The sequence below is a fragment of the Rousettus aegyptiacus genome, unplaced genomic scaffold (genome assembly GCF_014176215.1).
Source record: "Rousettus aegyptiacus isolate mRouAeg1 unplaced genomic scaffold, mRouAeg1.p scaffold_m13_p_6, whole genome shotgun sequence".
In the NCBI taxonomy this organism is placed as follows: Eukaryota; Metazoa; Chordata; class Mammalia; order Chiroptera; family Pteropodidae; genus Rousettus; species Rousettus aegyptiacus.
The window spans coordinates 98,729,572-98,749,266 of NW_023416309.1; the positions used below are offsets into that span (position 1 = coordinate 98,729,572).

General features: G+C 40.5%; 2 protein-coding genes across 2 annotated transcripts in view; both read left to right on the forward strand.

The window, feature by feature from the left end:
• Positions 1-19,695, forward strand: part of LOC107513775 (keratin-associated protein 4-3-like) — a 289,405-nt gene that overhangs the window by 245,171 nt on the left and 24,539 nt on the right. The gene's annotated exons all lie outside the window — the stretch shown is intronic.
• On the forward strand, positions 1,832-17,745 carry LOC118603778 (keratin-associated protein 9-2-like). Its single transcript, XM_036222001.1, has 3 exons — positions 1,832-4,082; positions 13,296-13,300; positions 17,339-17,745. Exons 1-3 carry the CDS (start codon positions 3,696-3,698, stop codon positions 17,445-17,447), a joined length of 501 nt encoding a protein of 166 aa, XP_036077894.1. The 5' UTR covers positions 1,832-3,695; the 3' UTR covers positions 17,448-17,745.

Genomic DNA, 19,695 nt, shown 5'->3' on the forward strand with positions numbered 1-19,695 from the left:
TTATTCATTGATGATAGCCGTTCTGACAGGTGTGAGGCGATATCTCATTGTGGTTTTAATTTTCGTTTCTCTGATGATTAGCGAACTTGAGCATCTTTTCATATGTCTGTTATCCGTCTGCATTTCCTCTTTGCAGAAGTATCTGTTCAGGTCTTCTGTCCATTTTTTAATTGGATTGTTTGTTTTTTTGGTTGTTGAGTTGTATAAGTTCTTTATATATTTTGAATATTAACCCCTTTATCAGATGTATCATTAACAAATATCATCTCCCAAACAGTCGAACGCTTTTTCTTTTTCTGCATCTAGTGATATGGTCGTATGGTTTTTATCTTTCGATTTGTTAATGTGGTGTATCACATTAATTGATTTGCAGATATTGAACCAACTTTGCATCTCAGGAATAAATCCAACTGGATCATGGTGTATGCTATTTATAATGTATTGCTGAATTCGGTTTGCTAATATTTTGTTGAGGATTTTTGCATCGATGTTTGTAAGAGATATTGGCTTATAGTTTTCTTTTTTTGTAATGTCTTTGCCTGGTTTTGGAATCAAGGTAATGGTGGCTTCATCAAAGGAGTTAGGGAACCTTCCCTCCTCTTGAATTTTTTGGGATAATTTGAGAAGAATAGGTGATAATTCTTCTTGAAATGTTTAGTAAAATTTGCCTATGAAGCCATCTGGTCCAGAATTTTTGTTTCTTGGGAGGTTTTTGATTACTGCTTCTATTTCATTGGTGGTAATCGATCGGTTCAGATTTTCTGTTTCTTCTTGACTCAGTCTTGGGAGATTGTATGTTTCTAGGAATGTATCCATTTTTTCTAGTTTGTTCAATTTCTTGTAATGCTAGTTGGTTGGTGATGAATTCCTTAAGCTTTTTTTTCTGTCTGGGAAGCTCTTTATCTCACTTTCCGTTTTAATCGAAAGCCTTGCTGGGTTGAGTATCAATGGTTCTAGATTCTTGCTTTTCATAACTTTGAGTATTTCTTGCCATTTCCTTCTGGCCTGAAAAATTTCCATTGAAAAGTTAGCAGACATTCTTATGGGGGTACCCTTATAAGTAACTAGCTTTCTTTCTCTTGCTGCTTTTAAGATTCTCTCTTTGACCTTTGGCATTTTAATTATGATGTGTCTTGGTGTAGGTCTGTTTGAATTCCTCTTGTTTGGAACTCTGTGCTTCCTGAAGTTGTATGTCTAATTCTTTTGCCAGGTTAGCCCCAAATTTCAAACAATCTGTGTATATATCAATAATACAATAACCAAGTGAATTATGTCCAATTCATTCAGTGGAAGACTGTATAGCAAGGAGAATGAATGAACTACAGATAATTACATGGATGAGTCTCAGAATCATCATGTAAATAGAAAGTAGCCAATTCTATACTATTTCTTTTGAAGGACTCTAAGTTTAAAAACAGCCCAAGCTCACCTACATTTGGAAATCAGTGAGTGGTATTATTTGAAGGGGGTGGGGATGAATCTTATTTCTAACGTGGTCATGGATATGTTCACTTGGCAATCATCTATTTGGAAATCAGTAACAATTTACCAAGTTGGGAATTAAATATTTCAGCATTTGTAAAATGAATATTAATTCAGAGAAACAAGGAAAAAAACACAAACTTATAGATACAGATGGTAATATGGTGGTTACCAGGTCTGGGGCGTATAGACAAGGATAAAGGGGGTCAAATATCTGAAGGAGATTTTGACTTCAGGTGGTGAGCACTCAATGAAATATATAAATGATGAATTGTAAAATTGTACAGTTGAAAATTATATGATTTTTAAACCAATGTCACCCGAATCAATTTAATAAAATAAAATAAACAATCCTAAATATACAAGAAACTCACAGAACTTTATCATAAAAACAAAACAAAAAAAAAACCAAACAATTTTTTTAAAAATGGGAAGAGGATCAGAAGAGACATTCAGCCAAGAACACATACAGGTGGCCAGGAGGCACATGGAAAGGCACTCAACAGCTGTAATCATCAGGGAAATGCACATTAAAACCAAAATGACACATCGCCTCACAAGTGTGATGATAACGATAATAATGAAAAAGAAACGCGATAACAGGCGTTGGTGAGGATGTAGAGACAAGGGAACCCTCGTGCACCGTTGGTGGCAATGTAAGTAAGAACCGCCACGACGGTACACATTGGGGGTGGGGGTTTCTCAAAAGTTAGAAATAGGTCTACCTTCTGACCCAGCAACGCCGCTTCTGGGTGTTTATCTGAAGAAAACAAGAACACTAACTGGAAAAGATAAATGCACTCACATGTCCCTTGCAGCATCATTTCCAATAGCCAAGATATGAAAACAACCTGAGTGTCCATTGATAAATGAATGGATGAAGAACACGTGGAATGGACTATCATTCGGACATAAAAAGGAAGAAAAGCTTTTCATCCACCACAACGTGGACCTTGAGGGCGTTATGCTAAGTGATATAGGTCAGGCAGAGAAAGACGAATATGATACAACCTTATGTAAATGTGGAATGGAAAAAAAAACTGGGGTTATAGGTATGGAAAACACATCGATGGTGGCCAGAAGTGAGGGTGAGGGTGAGTAAAGTGGCTGAAGGGGTAAAAGATACTTCTCTTATAAAAACCATGTTCTTGGGTATGTAATGTATAGCATGGTGACTGTAGTTAATACTTTGAGGCATATTTCAAAATTGCTAAGACAATAGATCTTAAACATCCTCATCACAAGGAAAAAATTTGCTACTATGTATGATGACAGATATTTACTAGACTTATATGGTGATCATTATGCTTTCATTATGACAAATAAATTCATTCCTATGTGACTACCTTGGAGACATAGAGAATGAAGCAGAAAAAGCATTTAAGAATTTCTTGAATTGCTTGAAATATTAACACAAAAAATATTTACACAAAAAATATCTTGGCAAATATAGTAGTTCACCTGTTTGCCTCAATTTATAAAACAAAGTATGTCCAAGTTGCGATGTCTCAAGTGACCAGACTAGGAAACAGAGACGGAACATTGACGGATTGATGCTCTGAAACCCGGGGCACTGCTTCTGCCCCTACTCCCCTGTTTTGGTCTGAGCTGCATATGAAAACCCATGTGCCTCCTGTCCTCTTCCCAAGTGTCTCTGGTAGACTGGGACACACATTTGAGGAGGTGGCCACAGACAGACACATGCTACAGCCTTGCATCAGACTATCTGGGGGCTCACACTCACACTCACACTCAAGCACGGCTTCCTGCAACACAGAACCCAGCAGCTCCTGAGCTCTCAGGGCGCTTGACATCTAAGTGTGGCCAAAGGAGCAAGGCCGAGAAGGGACAACTGTTCTGACCTTCCCTAAGCTGGCAGGAAGGATCACATGACCACATGATGTCACATGACCAGAAATGTTGCTGGGAATGATTTCTGTCTGTCTCATTTCTGAAAATCATTCTTAAGTAATGTTCCCAATTAAGAGAAAGATCAAACAGTAATTTACAGAAGCCTCAAAACACAAAGGGAACAACTTCTTCCTTGACAGTTTCCCAGTGACTACAAAAACACTGTAAACAACAAAAAGGAAAGTCCTGCTGATTGGTCCCAACACCGGGGGTCCAGGGTATAAAAACCTAAGAGCAGAAGGGGTCAGCAGAATCTGAGAAACTCACCTCTGAACAGACACTCACCTTCCAGCCCTGACACCATGTGCTGCTCCCCTTGCTGCCAGCCCACCTGCTGCAGGACCACCTGCTGCCGGACCACTTGCTGTGGGTCCAGTGGCTGTGGGTCCAGCTGCTGCCAGCCTTGCTGCCAGCCATGCTGCCGCCCTTGCTGTGTGAGCAGCTGCTGCCAGCCTTGCTGCCGCCCAACCTGCTGTCAGACCACCTGCTGCAGGACCACCTGTTGCCGCCCCAGCTGCTGCTGCCGCCCTTGCTGTGTGAGCAGCTGCTGCCAGCCCAGCTGCTGTGGGTCCAACTCCTGTGGGTCCGGCTGCTGTGGGTCTAGCTGCTGCCAGCCAGTTTCCTGTTGTCCCGTGCACGTCCGGAGAACCTGCTACTACCCCACCTGCTGCTGTGTGCCTGGATGCATAGCCTATGGCTGCGGATCCGGCTGCGGATCCGGCTGCGGATCCGGCTGCGGCCAGTCTTGCGGCTGCTGATCACCTCACCAGAGAACCACCGTCTGTTCACACGACTTCTGTTAACTGACTTGCCCACATGAAAACAAATTAATCTGGACCATAATTTCTGTGACTGGTCTGCCTGTGTAAAAGGATCAGCTGGATGGAGTACAGAGGACTTCCCGTGTCCGTGGACCATGTGTCATCTTCCTGCATCCTTGATACACAGTCATGGTCTCGGCCTTGACTCTGAAGTCAGGATCACCGGCTCCCTCTAAACAGCCTAGGAAAACAAATCTTCGTGACTTTTGAATAGTTTCTGCAATGGATCTATAATCTTCAAAGTGATATATTTGTTTATTAATGTGCTCATGGTTCTTGTAGCAGGCTTTCCTCTATTAAAATTATTTTGAGTTGTATTCATTGATACAGGTGTGTTATGTATGTGGTTTTTAATAAATTTAATTCAATAATTCATCTGTGTTGTGTTAAATTGATTGTCCAACATTTCTGATACCAGGATTTAAATACATATTGCATACTATATGCATTATCCATTCTGACATCATAACAGCCCCCCACAATTCCTGTCTGCATTTTAAGAGAAATTCCCATTCATTGCGTAATAGCATGTAGCTAATAATAATCAGACTCAGATCCGGGACACGGTTTGTGTTCTGGCTCACAGGCAGTTACATTTATATCTCGAGGAAGCAGAGGTCTGAGCTTCCGCTAACTAGGCCCTTGGCAAGCTGTGGTAGCCGTCATTGCTCAGTTAAGGTTGTCACTGGGCGTGGACATACCATGAGACACTCCAGTGAATCCCTGTCTTCCAGACGTATTCCCCCTGCTCTCTACCTCTTCACATTAGCTGTCACTCATCCAAGAACAACTGCTTTCTCTGCCTGCACGGGTACTGCCATGAGTGGTCCAGACAGACCAGATGACATTCAATGCATAATATATGTGTGAATCTATTTCTGAACATTCAGTTGCATTCCTTTGTGCTATATCTTTATCATGTCACAAGCACACCGACAACACAGCTTTAATTTTGAAGCCAGATGATGTTTTGCCGTTCATGAAATTTTGTGCAAGTTACTCTGCCTTTATCAACTCTGATTTCTTCAGGTCTAATGTGGGAGCAATAATGCCCACTTTTCAAAATTGTGTGAGAATGAGAGATCATGTAGATAAAGTCTCTAGCTTAATACCCAGCATATAGCAGGACCTCAGTAAACTGCAGTGATTCTTCCCATCTATTCTCCATGTTGGGAAGTTTAGTAACCTGGCAGAGAATTCTAGATATATCCTCTAAAAAGATCATACTTTCTGTCATATCAAGTTTGTGAACGAACCCAAAGTACATTTCTATCTCTTAAAAAGTTGACCATAATCAAAACTTTAAAAATTTCCCCCAGAACTATATTAGCCATTGACTGCTGGGTGCCTTACCTATTCTTTTTATAATTTAGTGGTTCATCCAAAGATCCAAGCCTCTCCCATTTAAGAACCAACTTCATACCCATCTTGACTTTGAATAGTGCATCTTTCCTTTGTTTTCTTCTTCCTACCATTTTTCTCTTTTTCCTGAAAATTCCGATCTTGATTTTCTTTAGCTTATGTGTCTTTATCTCATGGAACACAGGAAGGTGTTCTGTTTCCTTTTACAGCCTGGAGATTGTGATTGGCTCAAAGGATTATATACTCATTGCATGGTCACCTCAATTCTCAGGACTAGAAATTCATCTTCCCTTAACAATATTCATGTCAGGGTATTAAATTGCCTCAAAGTTTGGGAGCCCCGAAAATACGGCCTGAGCTCATGTGCTTTGTAAGGGTGTTTCTTTTATTTATATGTAGATACTGTATGTGTGTGTGTATATATATATATATATATACACACACACACTAGATGTAGATACAGTATCTTATTTTATTATTAGGTTCAAGTGTGCAGTACGTTGGTTATACATTGATTTAGTTTGTGAAATGATCCCCCAATTACTCTGTCACCCCTGTGGCTCTACGCCCAGCCATTACAGTACTGCTGACCACATTCCCTGTGCCCTGATCACCACCCTTGTGACCATTTATCAACTACTAATTTGTACCCATTTTCTGTTAAGATGAATAAAATGATATCAGGATGCCAATTCTATGACATCAAAAATAGGTTTCTCTAGGAAAGGGGAGGGCCAGGACAGCAGCCACACTCACGTTTCTTTCTGACGATGGATCGCACCAGCTGCAGATTAGAACCCAGAGAAGACGTCAGGGCTCTCATTATCAACTAACACTCTGTTGGTCACAGAGGTGAGAAGACTGTTTGGGAAGAGCTTTGCAGACAGTAGAGGCTTCTGTATGTGAAAAGTATAATTATTTCCATTGTCAGAGAAGCAACTCAAAATATACACCTTCCCTGTGCCAGTTACCAGAGTTAATCTCTACTTGTAGAGAGATGTAAGTACACTTGACCTGGAGTCAAAAGACGTGTGTGCGCATTGGACTCACTTTTGTCAATTATGAGCCATATGGCAAATCATTTTCTGATCACCAAAATGAGAATGATGATGAAATGATAATCTTTTCTCTGCCTAACTGGTATGACTATTGTGAGACTAGAATGATTAAACATAAACTGCAACTCAAAAGTAAGGCAAGTTCTATAAACAAACAAACAAAATATACCATTTGATGATACAAGATAATATGGATTTTATTAGGAAAGAACGGGTAGGAAGACAGTTCAAGTGATCGCGAAGAGTTTAGTAACCTGCCAGAAATTATTAAATATAATTCATACACCATGGAGAATTGCCCAAGGAGGAAGAGTTCCCTAAGTATTATGACTCTTCTGAAAATAAATAAGATTATTTTCTTAATTAATGGAATACTCATAAGAACTTATTTTCATAAGTGGGAGAGGACATAGAATTATTAACTGTGAATCATCTTACTTTTTTTACGACACAGTACATCCTCTGATTACTTGCTAGTTAAAGCTATTTTGGAGAAGAAGCCAAAGCCATCGTCAGTGACATGATCATTGAAGAAAATGGGCACCCTAAAATTCACATAGTCCTCAGGGAAATGCTGTGCACAGTCAGAAGTGTATTCCATGAGGTGGGCAAACAGTGCATGTCGGATATCAGAATAAATGTGATTCTGCAGCACGGAATTTCAGGAGACAAGGTCCCTAATGAGAAGGGGAACTGCCATGCAGTGCCATTCTCTCTATTCACAAATGATCCCATGAACAAAAGATGCAAGGGACGGGTGTAGAGGAAGATGGAGGGAGGTACAGGCAAACAAAAGGAAGCTCTGTTTAGAGGAGATGTTAGCAAATGGTATGGGCTACCATAGGTCACATCACTGGAGGCTTCGAAGTATCAACAAAACAACCAGTTGTCAAATACTGTCATATTGTAACTTTCATTTATTGTGTCTGTGAGTGAAATTTATCAGGAAACTCTAAGAGTCCCTTTTATTACTGAGTCTCTATGAGGTCCCTAAATTCTCATCTTGTTCAAGCACTATAACTGATTGATAGCCGATGTTGCTGTCATTCTCAAAAGACCACAAACATTCAAAGGCATCGCAGTAAAACAGATCCTACAGGTGCCATGAAAGTATATTATCCATTCACCTAGGATTAAAAAAAAGCTTTCCCTAAAATTGTTTCACTTTGATTTTTATAATTTTGACAAAAAAAAGAGAGTCTAGATTTCATTCCTACAGACTCAGACATCTAATCTCATTTACACAGAAAGGATGTGTCCCGACTTTGGGGCATAACCACTTTTTTTGTCCCTATAAGCTAATATGCCAATTAGTCACAATTTTAACTTTAATAAGTATCACTTAATAGTCTGCTTGACTAGTTGTTTCCCTGTGCACAAAAGCCTCAAAGCAGAGGTCCTGAACCCCCTGGTACCAAACGGACTGATACCAGCCCTTAGCCTGTTAGAAACCGGGACGCATAGCAGGAGGTGAGTGGTGGGCAAGCTTGCGAAGCTTCATCTGTATTTGCAGCTGCTCCCCAGCACTAGCCTCACTGCGTCAGCTCCACCTCAGATCATCAGGCATTAGATTCTCATAGGAGCACTGGTCCTTGGTGCCAAAAGTTTGGGGACCTCTGCTTTCAAAGGCAGTCCAACAATAACAGGAAGGTTATTTTCTTAGCAATGAATCAGAGAAAGATATAATTTAGAACACGGAAATATTTATTGGCATCTTCAGCATTCATGGCAATCACGTGATCTTGCCTAAGACGTTAGAAGACTCAGGTGCACTGGTCTGCTCCCCTGTGTGGTGTTGGCTCTGCATGGCCCATCTTCACCTGTGTGCCTCTCCTGACCCTGAACTCCCATGGTTGATGCCCCCATCTTCATTTTGGAAACACACATTCATTTCAAGAAGTCCTACTGGATATTCTCCTTGTCTTGATAACATTCTTTCTCATTAAAATGCCTTGTATAAACTGGTTTCGCTGCTACTTTTGTCTTTCATTTCAGCTACGGAAGGGTGGTCCTATCATCTTTAGGAGATATAATTGTGCTTGTAAAATGTCCAAAAAAACTGTTGATAAACATTAGAGATAATAGAGGAGTTTGGTTATAAGATCAATATACTCAGATGAATTGTTTTTGTTGATGTCAGAAACAGTTAAAAATTAACATTTTAAATTGTAACATTTACCAAAATAAAAAAATGAAATACCTAGGATAAAATCCCTGAGCAATTCTCTGTGAAATTCTACTTGAAGATGTTCATCCAACAGATATGTTGACAGGGCCTGCACTAAAACACTCATAGCGGCCCTGTTTTTATTAGTCCCAAACTGCAAACAATTCCTGTATCTATCAACCATACAATGAACCAATGAATTGTGTGTCCTATTTATTCAGTGAAAGATCGTATAACAAGGAGAACAAACTACAGATAATTACATGGGTAAGTCTCAGAATCGTCATGTAAAGAGCAAATAGCATATTCTATACTATTTTATTCATAGAAAGCTTAAAAACAGCTTAAACTTACCTATCTGTGGGAATGAGTGAGTGGTATAATTTGAAGGGACGGGGATAAATCATAGTTTTTAACGTGGTAATGGGTGTGGTGTGTTCACTTTGAGACCATTTTACTGGTTGGAAATTAATAACAATTTACCAAGTTGGAAATTATGTATTTCAACACTTTTAAAAATGAATGTTAATCCACAAAAATGTTTTGAACATGTTAATACTCAAAGCTACTTCAGGTATCATCTCTCCTAGTCGAACTAATTCATTTAAAAGAACGAAAAGCCGTGTACAGTCAGCGACCTAAAACGACTCTGGTAGTAAACAGACAAGGCACAGAGTCACCGACTGCTCTGACCTGCCCAGGACAGCGGGAACTGTATGGCACAGTGTTCTTAACTCTGGCTCCGAAGTCAGGATCTTTTGCTCATTCTAAGTAACTTATCTTTATAACTCTTTAATAGGTTTCTGCAGTTGATCAATATTCTCATAATCATTTTCTCTTCAATATACTCATTGTTCTTTATCCTATTTCTTCTTTCATGATCACCTTGAAATGTCTCCCTATATGCAAAGATCTTACCTATATGCTTTTTAATAAAAAAAAAAGACTGTACCAACATTATAACCTATTGTATCTTCTTTTACTGTGCCAAATTCCTGATGTAGGAACTCATACACTTTTTGTATTCCATCCATGTGCAGTCTCCAACTAGAGTAACAAATGGACCTCCATGAATTATTAACTATTTTAGATGGGAAAATGTCTGTGTAATAGAAGAGAAAATGTTTTTATTATTGTTAATAATGGACAGACTCTGGTCAGGGTCTTCTGTTACTTCTCAAGAGCACCAGTGTTTTCATGTCAGTATAAGTAGTAATGAAATAGAGTACCAAGATCTAGCAAGATGTGCAATCGATTTTCTACTTCAACAATAAAAAAATAATCTCTGTTTACAAGTCAGTGTCCCACACCTCATCAGCAGCAGCTCCAGTTTAAGACAGCAGGGACTGCATTTCAGAGCTCCTGTGAATGTCTCAAGTGTTGTCAAGCCGCTCATGCAATTCATCTACATCCAATGCTTTTTGGAAAGGGAATCAAAATTAACAATATTTAGCTAGACTCAGAAAGAGGAAAAGAGATGGAAGACTCAAATAAGTAAAATCAGAAATGGAAGACGTTAGAATTGATATCACAGAAATACAAACAATCATAAGAGACTACTATGAACAATTATATGCCAACAAATTGGACAAGTTAGACTATATGGATGATTTCTTAGAAACAAACACCTGCCAGAATAATTGGTAAAGAAATAGAAAACCTGAGCAGAGTGATGCTAGTAACAAAATTGACTCCATAAGAAGAAACCTCCCAAAATACAAAAGTCCAGGAGCAGACAGCTTTACCAGTGAATTCTACCAAGCATTTCAAGAAGAATTTATACCAATACCAATCTTTCTGAGACTCCTGCAAGTCATAGAAGAGAAGGGAATACTTTTTTTGCCTAAGGCCAGCATGAACCTGACACCAAAACCAGACAAGGACACCACAGGAAAGTTTCATGCCAATGTCCCTGATGAACAGGAATTTTAGAGAAAACACTCAAAAAATATTAGCAAAGGGAATTCAACAGGACGTTGAAAGAATCTTACTTCACGATCCAGTGGCATTGATTCCAGGCTGGTACAATATCTGTACATCCGTGAGATATAACTGCATTGATAAAAGGAAGGATAAAAACAATATGATCATCTCAATAGAGGCAGAAGCAGCATTGGACAAAATTCAACATTCCGTTATGCTAAAAATCTCAACAAAGTGTTTATAGAGGGGACAGACCTCAATATAATAAAGACCGTATATGACAAGCCCCCAGATAATTTCATACTCAATGGCGAAAAGCTGAGAGCTTTTTCTCTAAGATCAGGAACAAGACAAAGAAGTGCACACTCCCCTCTTTCATTCAAAATAGTTTTGCAAGTCCTAGCCACATTACTTAGGCAAGAAAAAGAATAAAAGACTTTTAAATTTAAAAGAAGATGTAAAATTGACTCTTATTTGCAGATGACATAATATTATAGAGGACAAAACTAAAGATTCTAGCAAAAAAATGTTAGGACTAATCACAAATGCAAGAAAGTTGTAGTCTGCAAAATCATTTCACAAAAATCTGTTGCATTTCAAAAAATACACTAACAAAATATCAGGAAAAGAAATTAAGATAACAATTCCATTTACAATCGCATCAAAAAGAATAAAATACCTAGGCATAAATTTAACCAAGGAAGTGTAAGACCTGTACGCTGACAACTGAAAGACATACTTGAAAGAATCTGAAGAAGACACATGCAATAGAACAATTCTGTTTGATTAGAAACATTGGTGATGTTAAAATGTCCAGAAAGCTGAAGCAATCTACAGATTCATGCAGTCTCTATTAAAATTCCAAATTCCATTGGCTTTCTTCACAGAAATAGAAAAACTTACGGACCTCAGTATTAGAGAGGATTTTATGAATTTAACCTCAAAGGCAAGGGAAGTGAAAGCAAAAATAAATGAATGGGACTACATCAAACTAAAAAGATTTTGCACAGCTAATTAATTAATTAATCATTGAGAAAACAAAAGCCAACCATGTGAATGGGAGATGATATTTGCTACAACACCTCCAATAATGGGTTAATATCCAAAATATATAAAGAACTCATACAACTCAATTACAACAAAAAACATACAATCCAATTAAAAAATGAGTTGAAGTCCTGAACATACACATCTCCCAAAGAGAAATACAAATAGCCAATAGATATATGAAAGGATGCTCACCTTCAATAACTATTAGGAAAATGCAAATCAAATCTACAAGGAGATATTACTTCAAATCTGTTGAAATGTTTATTATCAACCAGACAAGTAATAATAAGTGTTGGAGAGGTTATGGAGAAAAAGGAACCCTCATATATTGCTGGTCGGAATGAAAATTGATACAGCCACTATAAAAAACAGTATGGAAGTGCCTCCAAATATTCAGAAGAGTTGCCATATAATCCAGCAATTTGTCTTCTGAGTATGTACTCGAAAAAATCGAAAACATTTATTCATAAAGATTTATGTATATGTGTGTTCATTCCAGCATTATTTATGGCAACCAAGATAGAAAACAACCAAAGAAAACAACCTTGATAGATGATTAGATAAAGAAGATGTGATACATACATGCAATGGCATACCCCTCAGCCATAAGAAAAGATGAAATACTGCCTTTTGCGACAACATCAATGAATAATGAGAATATCATACTCAGCTAAATAAGTCAGAATGAAAAACTCAGGAACCATATGATTGCACTCACATTGCCATATAAAACCGAAAGCAACAATTTGAACAAATAAGACAAACAAACAAACAAAATCACAAACACAGACGACAGTATGGTAGTTACCAGAGGTAAAGAAGGGTCTGGGGGAATTAGACAAGGGTAAAGGGGTCAAATACCTGAAGCAGATTTTGACTTCAGGTGGTGAATTATAAAATTGTACAGTTGAAAACTGTATAATTATAATTACCGATGTCACCCCATTCAATTTACTAAAATAAAAAACTGTTTCTAAATATATACATATACATATATATATATATTTTAAAAACTCGCAGAATTCCGTTGTAAAAACAAATAAACCCAAACAATTTAGTTAAAAAATAAGCATAGGTTCAGAATAGACATTTAGCCAAAAACACATACAGGTGGCCAGGAGGCACATGGAAAGGCGCTCAACAGCTGTAATCATCAGGGAAATGCACATTAAAACCAAAATGACACATCGCCTCACAACTGTGATGATAACGATAATAATGAAAAAGAAACGAGATAACAGGTGTTGGTGAGGATGTAGAGACAAGGGAACCCTCATGCACCGTTGGTGGCAATGTAAGTAGGAACCGCCACGATGGTGCACATCGGGGGTGGGGGGTCCTCAAAAGTTAAAAATAGCTCTACCTTCTGACCCAGCAACGCCACTTCTGGGTGTTTATCTGAAGAAAACAAGAACACCAACTGGAAAAGATATATGCACCCACATGTCCCTCGCAGCATTATTTCCAATAACCAAGACATGAAAACAACCTGAGTGTCCATTGATAAATGAATGGATGAAGAACACGTGGAATGGACTATCATTCGGACATAAAAAGGAAGAAAAGCTTTTCATCCACCACAACGTGGACCTTGAGGGCATTATGCTAAGTGATATAGGTCAGGCAGAGAAAGACAAATATGATACAAACTTATGTACGTGTGGAATGGAAAAAAAGGGCTGAGGTTTTAGGTACAGAAAACGCATTGAGGTGGGGGCGAGGTTGAGTGAAGTAGCTGAAAGGGTAAAAGATACAAACTCCTCTCATGAGAAAATTGGTCATGGGAATATAATGTACAGCATCGTGATTATACTTAATAATACTTTTATGCATGTTTCTAAGTTGTAAGACATTAGGTCTTAAAAGTTACTACAAGAAAAAGTTGTTACCCTGAACACTGACAGACCTTAAGTAGACTTATCATAGTGATCATTTTGCAACATTTATGGATAAGAAGCATTATGTTCTACTTCCAAAACTAATGTAATTTTATATGTCAATTATACCTCAATGGAAAAAGAAGCATAGATATATACCACTAGAATTAAAAAGAATTATGTCAGGGACAGAAGGTGACTCTGCTGGTAGTGAGATGTTGAGACTGTGTTCTCTTTTTTTTTTACTACCGATGACGCTATACTTTATGACATGCAATTTCATGCCTACACATGTACATGGAGACAGAGAGAACGGGGCAGAAAAAGCATTAAGGAATGTTTGGCTGACCATTGTCCACATATCTTGAAATAATAAGTCAAAAAAGATTTACACACAAAAAAAATACCTCGGACGATATAGTAGTTCACCTGTTTTTGCTTTTTAAATTTATAAAAACAAAGTGTATTCCCAAGTTGCCGATGGTGCCTCACGTGGGAATCACTGACCTAGCTAGAAACATAGACGGAACATTGCAAACGGAATTGATGCCTGAAACCCGGGGCAACTGCTTCCTGCCCTATCCCCCTGTTTTTTGGTCCCTGGAGTCTGCATATGGAAAACCCATGTGCCTCCGGGCGCCCTGTACCCCAAGTGTCCTCTGTTAGACTGGTACAACACATTTGAGGAGGTTGCCCCCAGACCACACATGCTTAGCCCCTTGCATCCAAGACCTGTCGGGGGCTCACACTCACACCCACACTCCCACACTCAATCATTTGGCTTTTTCGTGCAACACAGAACCTGCAGCTCCTGAGCTCTCATGGCCTTGGACAATCCAAGTGGTGGCCAAGGGCGCCCTGGAATGGAACAACTGTTCTGACCTTCTTTCTATGCTGGCATAAAGGATCACACTGACCTAACGTGATGTCACATGACCAGAAATGTTTTTTGCCTGGAATGATTTTCTGTCCCTGTGCTCATTTCTGAAAATCAGTTTAAAGTTAATGTTCACAATTAAGAGAAAGATCAAACAGTAAATTTACAAAAGCCTCAAAAACTTCCATCTTGACAGTTTTCCCAGTGCCTACACAAACATCTGGGTAACAACAACAAGTGAATCCCCTGCTGCAAATTTGGTCCCCCCACACTGGGGGTCCAGGTATATAACCAAGAGCGAAGGGTTCAGCAGAATCTGAAACTCAACCTCTGAAACAGCACTCTACCACCTTCCAGCCCTGACACCAATGTTTGCTGCTCCCCCTTGCTGCCCAGCCCCACCTGCTGCAGGACCACCTGCTTGCCTGCCGGACCACTTGCCGTGGCGGTCCAGCTGCGCCAGCCTTGCTGCCGCCGCCCCCCCTGCCCTTGTCGGTGAGCAGCTGCTGCCAGCCTTGCTGCTATGTAGCACTTCCCCTGCTGGCCAGCCCAGCTTGCTGTGGGTCGCAACTCCTGTGGGTTCCCGTCCCTGCTGATGTGCCCCAGCGGCTGCCAGCCTGCTTGCCAGCCCATGCTGCCCAGCCCGTGCTGTGTGAAGCAGCTGCTGCCAGCCTTGCTTGCGGCCAAACCGTGCTGTCCAGAACCACCTGCTGCAGGACCCCTGTTGCCTGCCCCAGCTTCTGCTGGCCGGCCGCCCTTGCTGTCTGTGTGATCAATCTGCTGCCAGCCCCCAGCTGCTGTGGGGTCCCCAACTCCTGTGGGGTCCGGCTTGCTGTGGGTCCCTGCTGCCTTGCCAGCCAGTTTTTCCTGTTGTCCCGTTGCAACTTCCGGAGAACCCTGCTACTACCCTACCCCCCCTTCTGCTGTGTGCCCTGGGATGCATATGGCCTATGGCTGCGATCCGGCTGCGGTCGGCCCTGCGGCCAGTCTTGCGGATGCTGATCACCTCAACCAGAGACACCGTCTGTTTCACATTACCTTCTGTGTTAACTGACTTTCCCCACATGAAAACAAATTATGCTGGAACATAATTTCCCCTGTGACTGGCTGGCCCTGTGTAAAAGGATCAGCCTGGCTGGGAGTAACAGAGGACTTCCCGTGTCCGGTGGACCCATGTGTCCATCTTCCCCTGCATCCTTGATACACAGTCATGGTCTCGGCTCGGCCTTGACCTCTGAAGTCAGGATCCCCGGCTTCCCTCTAAACAGCCTAAAGAAACACCAAATCTCGTTACTTTTTGAAATTTTTTTTGCTGCAATGGTCTATAATCTTCAAAATGTCATTTTTTAATGTGCTCATGGTTCTTGTAGCCGGCTTTCCTCTTAAAATTATTTTGGAGTGTTAATTTCCTTCATACAGGTGGTTGTTTTATGTAATTTGGTTTTTAATAGTTTAATTTCCAATATTCTTTGTGTTGTGTTTTTTTAAATTTGGAATTGTCCCAACATTTCTTGAATACCAGGATTAAATTACATAAATGCCATACTATTGGCATGATCCCCAATTCGGACCATAACAGCCCCACACAATTCCCTGTCTGCATTTTTAGGATAATTCCCATTCATTGCTTAATTAGCATGTAGCTAATAAATAAATCAGACTCAGATCCGGGACCACCCGGTTTTTTGTGGTTTGCTGGCTCACAGCAGTTTACATTTATAGCTCAGGAGCAGAGTCTGAGCTTCCGCTAACTAGGCCGCCCTTGGCAAGCTTGGTAGCCGTTCATTTGCCTCATTTGTAAGTTGTTCCCCCACTTCTGGGCTGACATAACCATGAGACACTCCAGGGAATCCTTGTCTTCAGACGTATTTCCCCCTGGCTGTCTCCGACCTCTTCACATTAGCTGTCACTCATCCAAGAGCAACTGCTTTCTCTGCCTGCACGGGTACTGCCATGAGTGGTCCAGACAGACCAGATGACAGTTGTAATTAGATTATGTGTCCTGACAAAAATGTGCCTTTCATAGGAGTAAAACCTTCAATTAAGGATTGTTTTCAAGCTATAATGGAATGAGAAGTACAGATTTCCACATATGTCCCTAGGGTTTAATGTGAGAGGGTAACTCCTACTTCTACTCTTCACTTTCTGAACCCACGTTTACTACCATTTCTGGGTGTCTGTGGTCTTATGTATATTTCAAGCATATAATGACCATTGGAGCAAGGTATACAGTACATTCGGAAGACCATATTTCAAGCCCACAGGTTGTCACTTCTAAATCGGTGTCTTTGCTGCACATGTAAGAGACCATTTCAGTTTTTTATCAGGCCAGCATTTCCACCATGTGTTGTTTGGTAGGACAAGTAGATCCATAGTCACGTGCCTATTGTTGACCTTGTTCATCATGGGGCGGGGGGGCGGGCCCTTGGTCCCAGGTGATGCTCTCCAGATCCAATGACAATAATACTGTAAGCCAGTGGATAGTGCTGCACACAGGGAAGACAATTCCATTTGTGAAACGTGCAATCCTAGTAAGGAAGAATTGCTGCTGCTTAATGTGGAAGTGGCTCCATGTGGGGTGGTTAGTTACATTAGTGATATTATCGATAAGCACTCAACACCATTTTCCTGTTACTACAAAAACGACGTGAATAACTAAAAGAGACGTTCTGCTTATTGGTCCCACCATTGGGGGTCCAGAGTATAAAGCTTCAGAATAGAAGGAGTCATCAGAATCTGAGAAACTTGCCTTCCATCCCTGACACCACGTGCTGCTGCCTTTGCTGCCAGCCCACTTGCTGTGGGCTCAGTGGCTGTGGGTCCTGCTGCTGCTGGCTTTGCTGCCGCCCAGCCTGCTGTCAGACCACCTGCTGCCGCCCTGGCTGTGTATGCAGCTGCTGCCAGCCTTCCTGCTGCTGATCGCCCCAACTTGAGAACTATCATGTGCATGTAATTCCTTCTATTAACTGATTTGCCTTTTTGGAACCAAATTCACACACGGATGTTGCTAAAAGTTAGCATGCTGTCACCAAAATTTCTGTGACTCATGTGCCTTTTTAAAAGCTTATCTCTTGGATATAAAACTGAAAGCAACAAACAAATAAGAGAAACAAAACATGGACAACAATTTAGTGCTTACCAGAGGGAAGGAGGGGTATATAAGAATAAACGGGTCAAATACATGATGACAGAAAGAAATTTAACTTTGGGTGATAACCACACAGTGCAATATACAGATAATATATTACTGAATTATACACTTTAAACCTATATAATTTATTAATCAAGGTCACCCCAATAAATTTAGTAATAAAAATAAATATATATATACACACATACATATACATACATACATACATACATACATACATACATACGTGACGAAAGGTGTGAATCAGCTCAGCAGGCTGGGGAGGACATCACCCTGATTCTTTTCTATTTTGTTTCTTGTGGATCACGTGCCAGCTTCATGCATCTTCAACATGGAGTGTTGGTCTCTGCTTTGACTCTAAATTAAGATCTTTATGTTTTCCCTCATTTTGAATTTCTCTGTAGATGCAGAAATTTTTACCAATACTTCTTCAATCCTGTACCATTATTCATTCCAATCTTGCTGTGTTTTACTGGACAGCATTCCTGATACGGGGACCTACACTTATGGCGTCCCATGTGCCTTTCCATGCTGCACCTCTTACCAGCCTCCATCATGTTATATTCTCCACCTTTTCAGGTGAAAGAGTTTACCTGGGTAACGTAGCTAACAATGGATCAATGCAGGTCGAACACCAGGTCCCGTTCCTCTCAAAGGCAGTTACACACACTTGTCAAGAAAAGCAGAGATGAAGCTGGGACTGAACACCAGCAAGATGTACATGTGAGCTCCTTCCCTAACGACAGAAGGAATACTCCCTGTATCTACAGACAACATTTGTGTTTACAAAGTTCTCCCCACATCGCACATGTCAGGGAGCAGCGAGTTGCACTCAGGGGAGCTGTGACTGCATTTAAGAGCTTTCATGAATGCAGGGAAACTTTCTCTGTCTCTGGCTCTGACCAGCCCCTCATGCTATTCATCTGCATCAAATAATTTTGAGCATCTGTCGTGTTGTCATGATAAAGAGACTTATTCATTGGGACTTGTTCTTTTTAAATCAAATCCTTGTATGGCCTCCTCCTGAGCACTTCTTTCAGATCAAATAGGAATTATGAAATTTCCGGCAAAACTTAGACCCTATATTGTGACCCCTAAGGTTAAGCCAACTTATTGCCATGTGGTATGGTTAGTTTTGACGAGGGATGTTACCATATGAAGGGCTTGACATCGGTCTCTACTGCTGACAAATAGCACATTCAGCAGAGGCAGCCAATGGTGAGAGAGAGCTAATGCTCTTGGTGCAGACAAAGCCTCTGTCCCTGCCACTTAACTACGTTGTCCTCACTCTCTTATGCAAGTACTGGGGCACCTGACAAGGTGTCCTTCCAAACTCCTGGTTGTCAGTGCTTCCCAGTGGTGGGCACTCTCTGGTGGGCATTATGTGGGCACAGGGAGGGACACTTTCTGTCCTACACACCAAGGTATAGCTCCATGATTCTTCTCCAAGTCTCTGTATCTCTAATCTTTCAATCTTAAATTTTCAGGTCTCAGACCAATCAACCAAGCTTTTCACCCCTTGCCAACAGCTTACGAACACCATTTCCTAGTCCATTTTCTTTTTTTATTATTATTTATTATTATTTAAGTCTACAGCACCTTGTCTTCCTAGGTGACCTCCCATTCAAGTACTAACCAGGCCTGACCCTGCTTAGCTTCCGAGATCAGACATCAGGCTTGTTTGGGGTGGCATGGCCATAGACCATGGACCGTGGCTCCACTGGGGCATGAACCTAGGACCTTCTGTGTGTAAACCAGACGAGCTAACCACTATACTATGGAACCACGTCCATTTTGCTTCCAAACGAAATTTTGCTTCCAAACGAAATTTATAACCATGTGTACTGCTCACAGTTCCATTCACTGAGAGTATTTCTACTTTCCACTGTCTTTCCAGACCAGAAGTTGTTGATCTGTTTCAGCAAAAATTCTGTATGTGGCATAATAGCTGCTACTGGGGCTATCAATTGATAATTTAAAATATTTCATGATCATATATCATATTCCATCAGGTTT

Excerpts from the sequence above, each read along its gene's own strand:
- LOC118603778 (XM_036222001.1), top strand. The coding sequence starts at position 3,696 with ATGTGCTGCTCCCCTTGCTGCCAGCCCACCTGCTGCAGGACCACCTGC.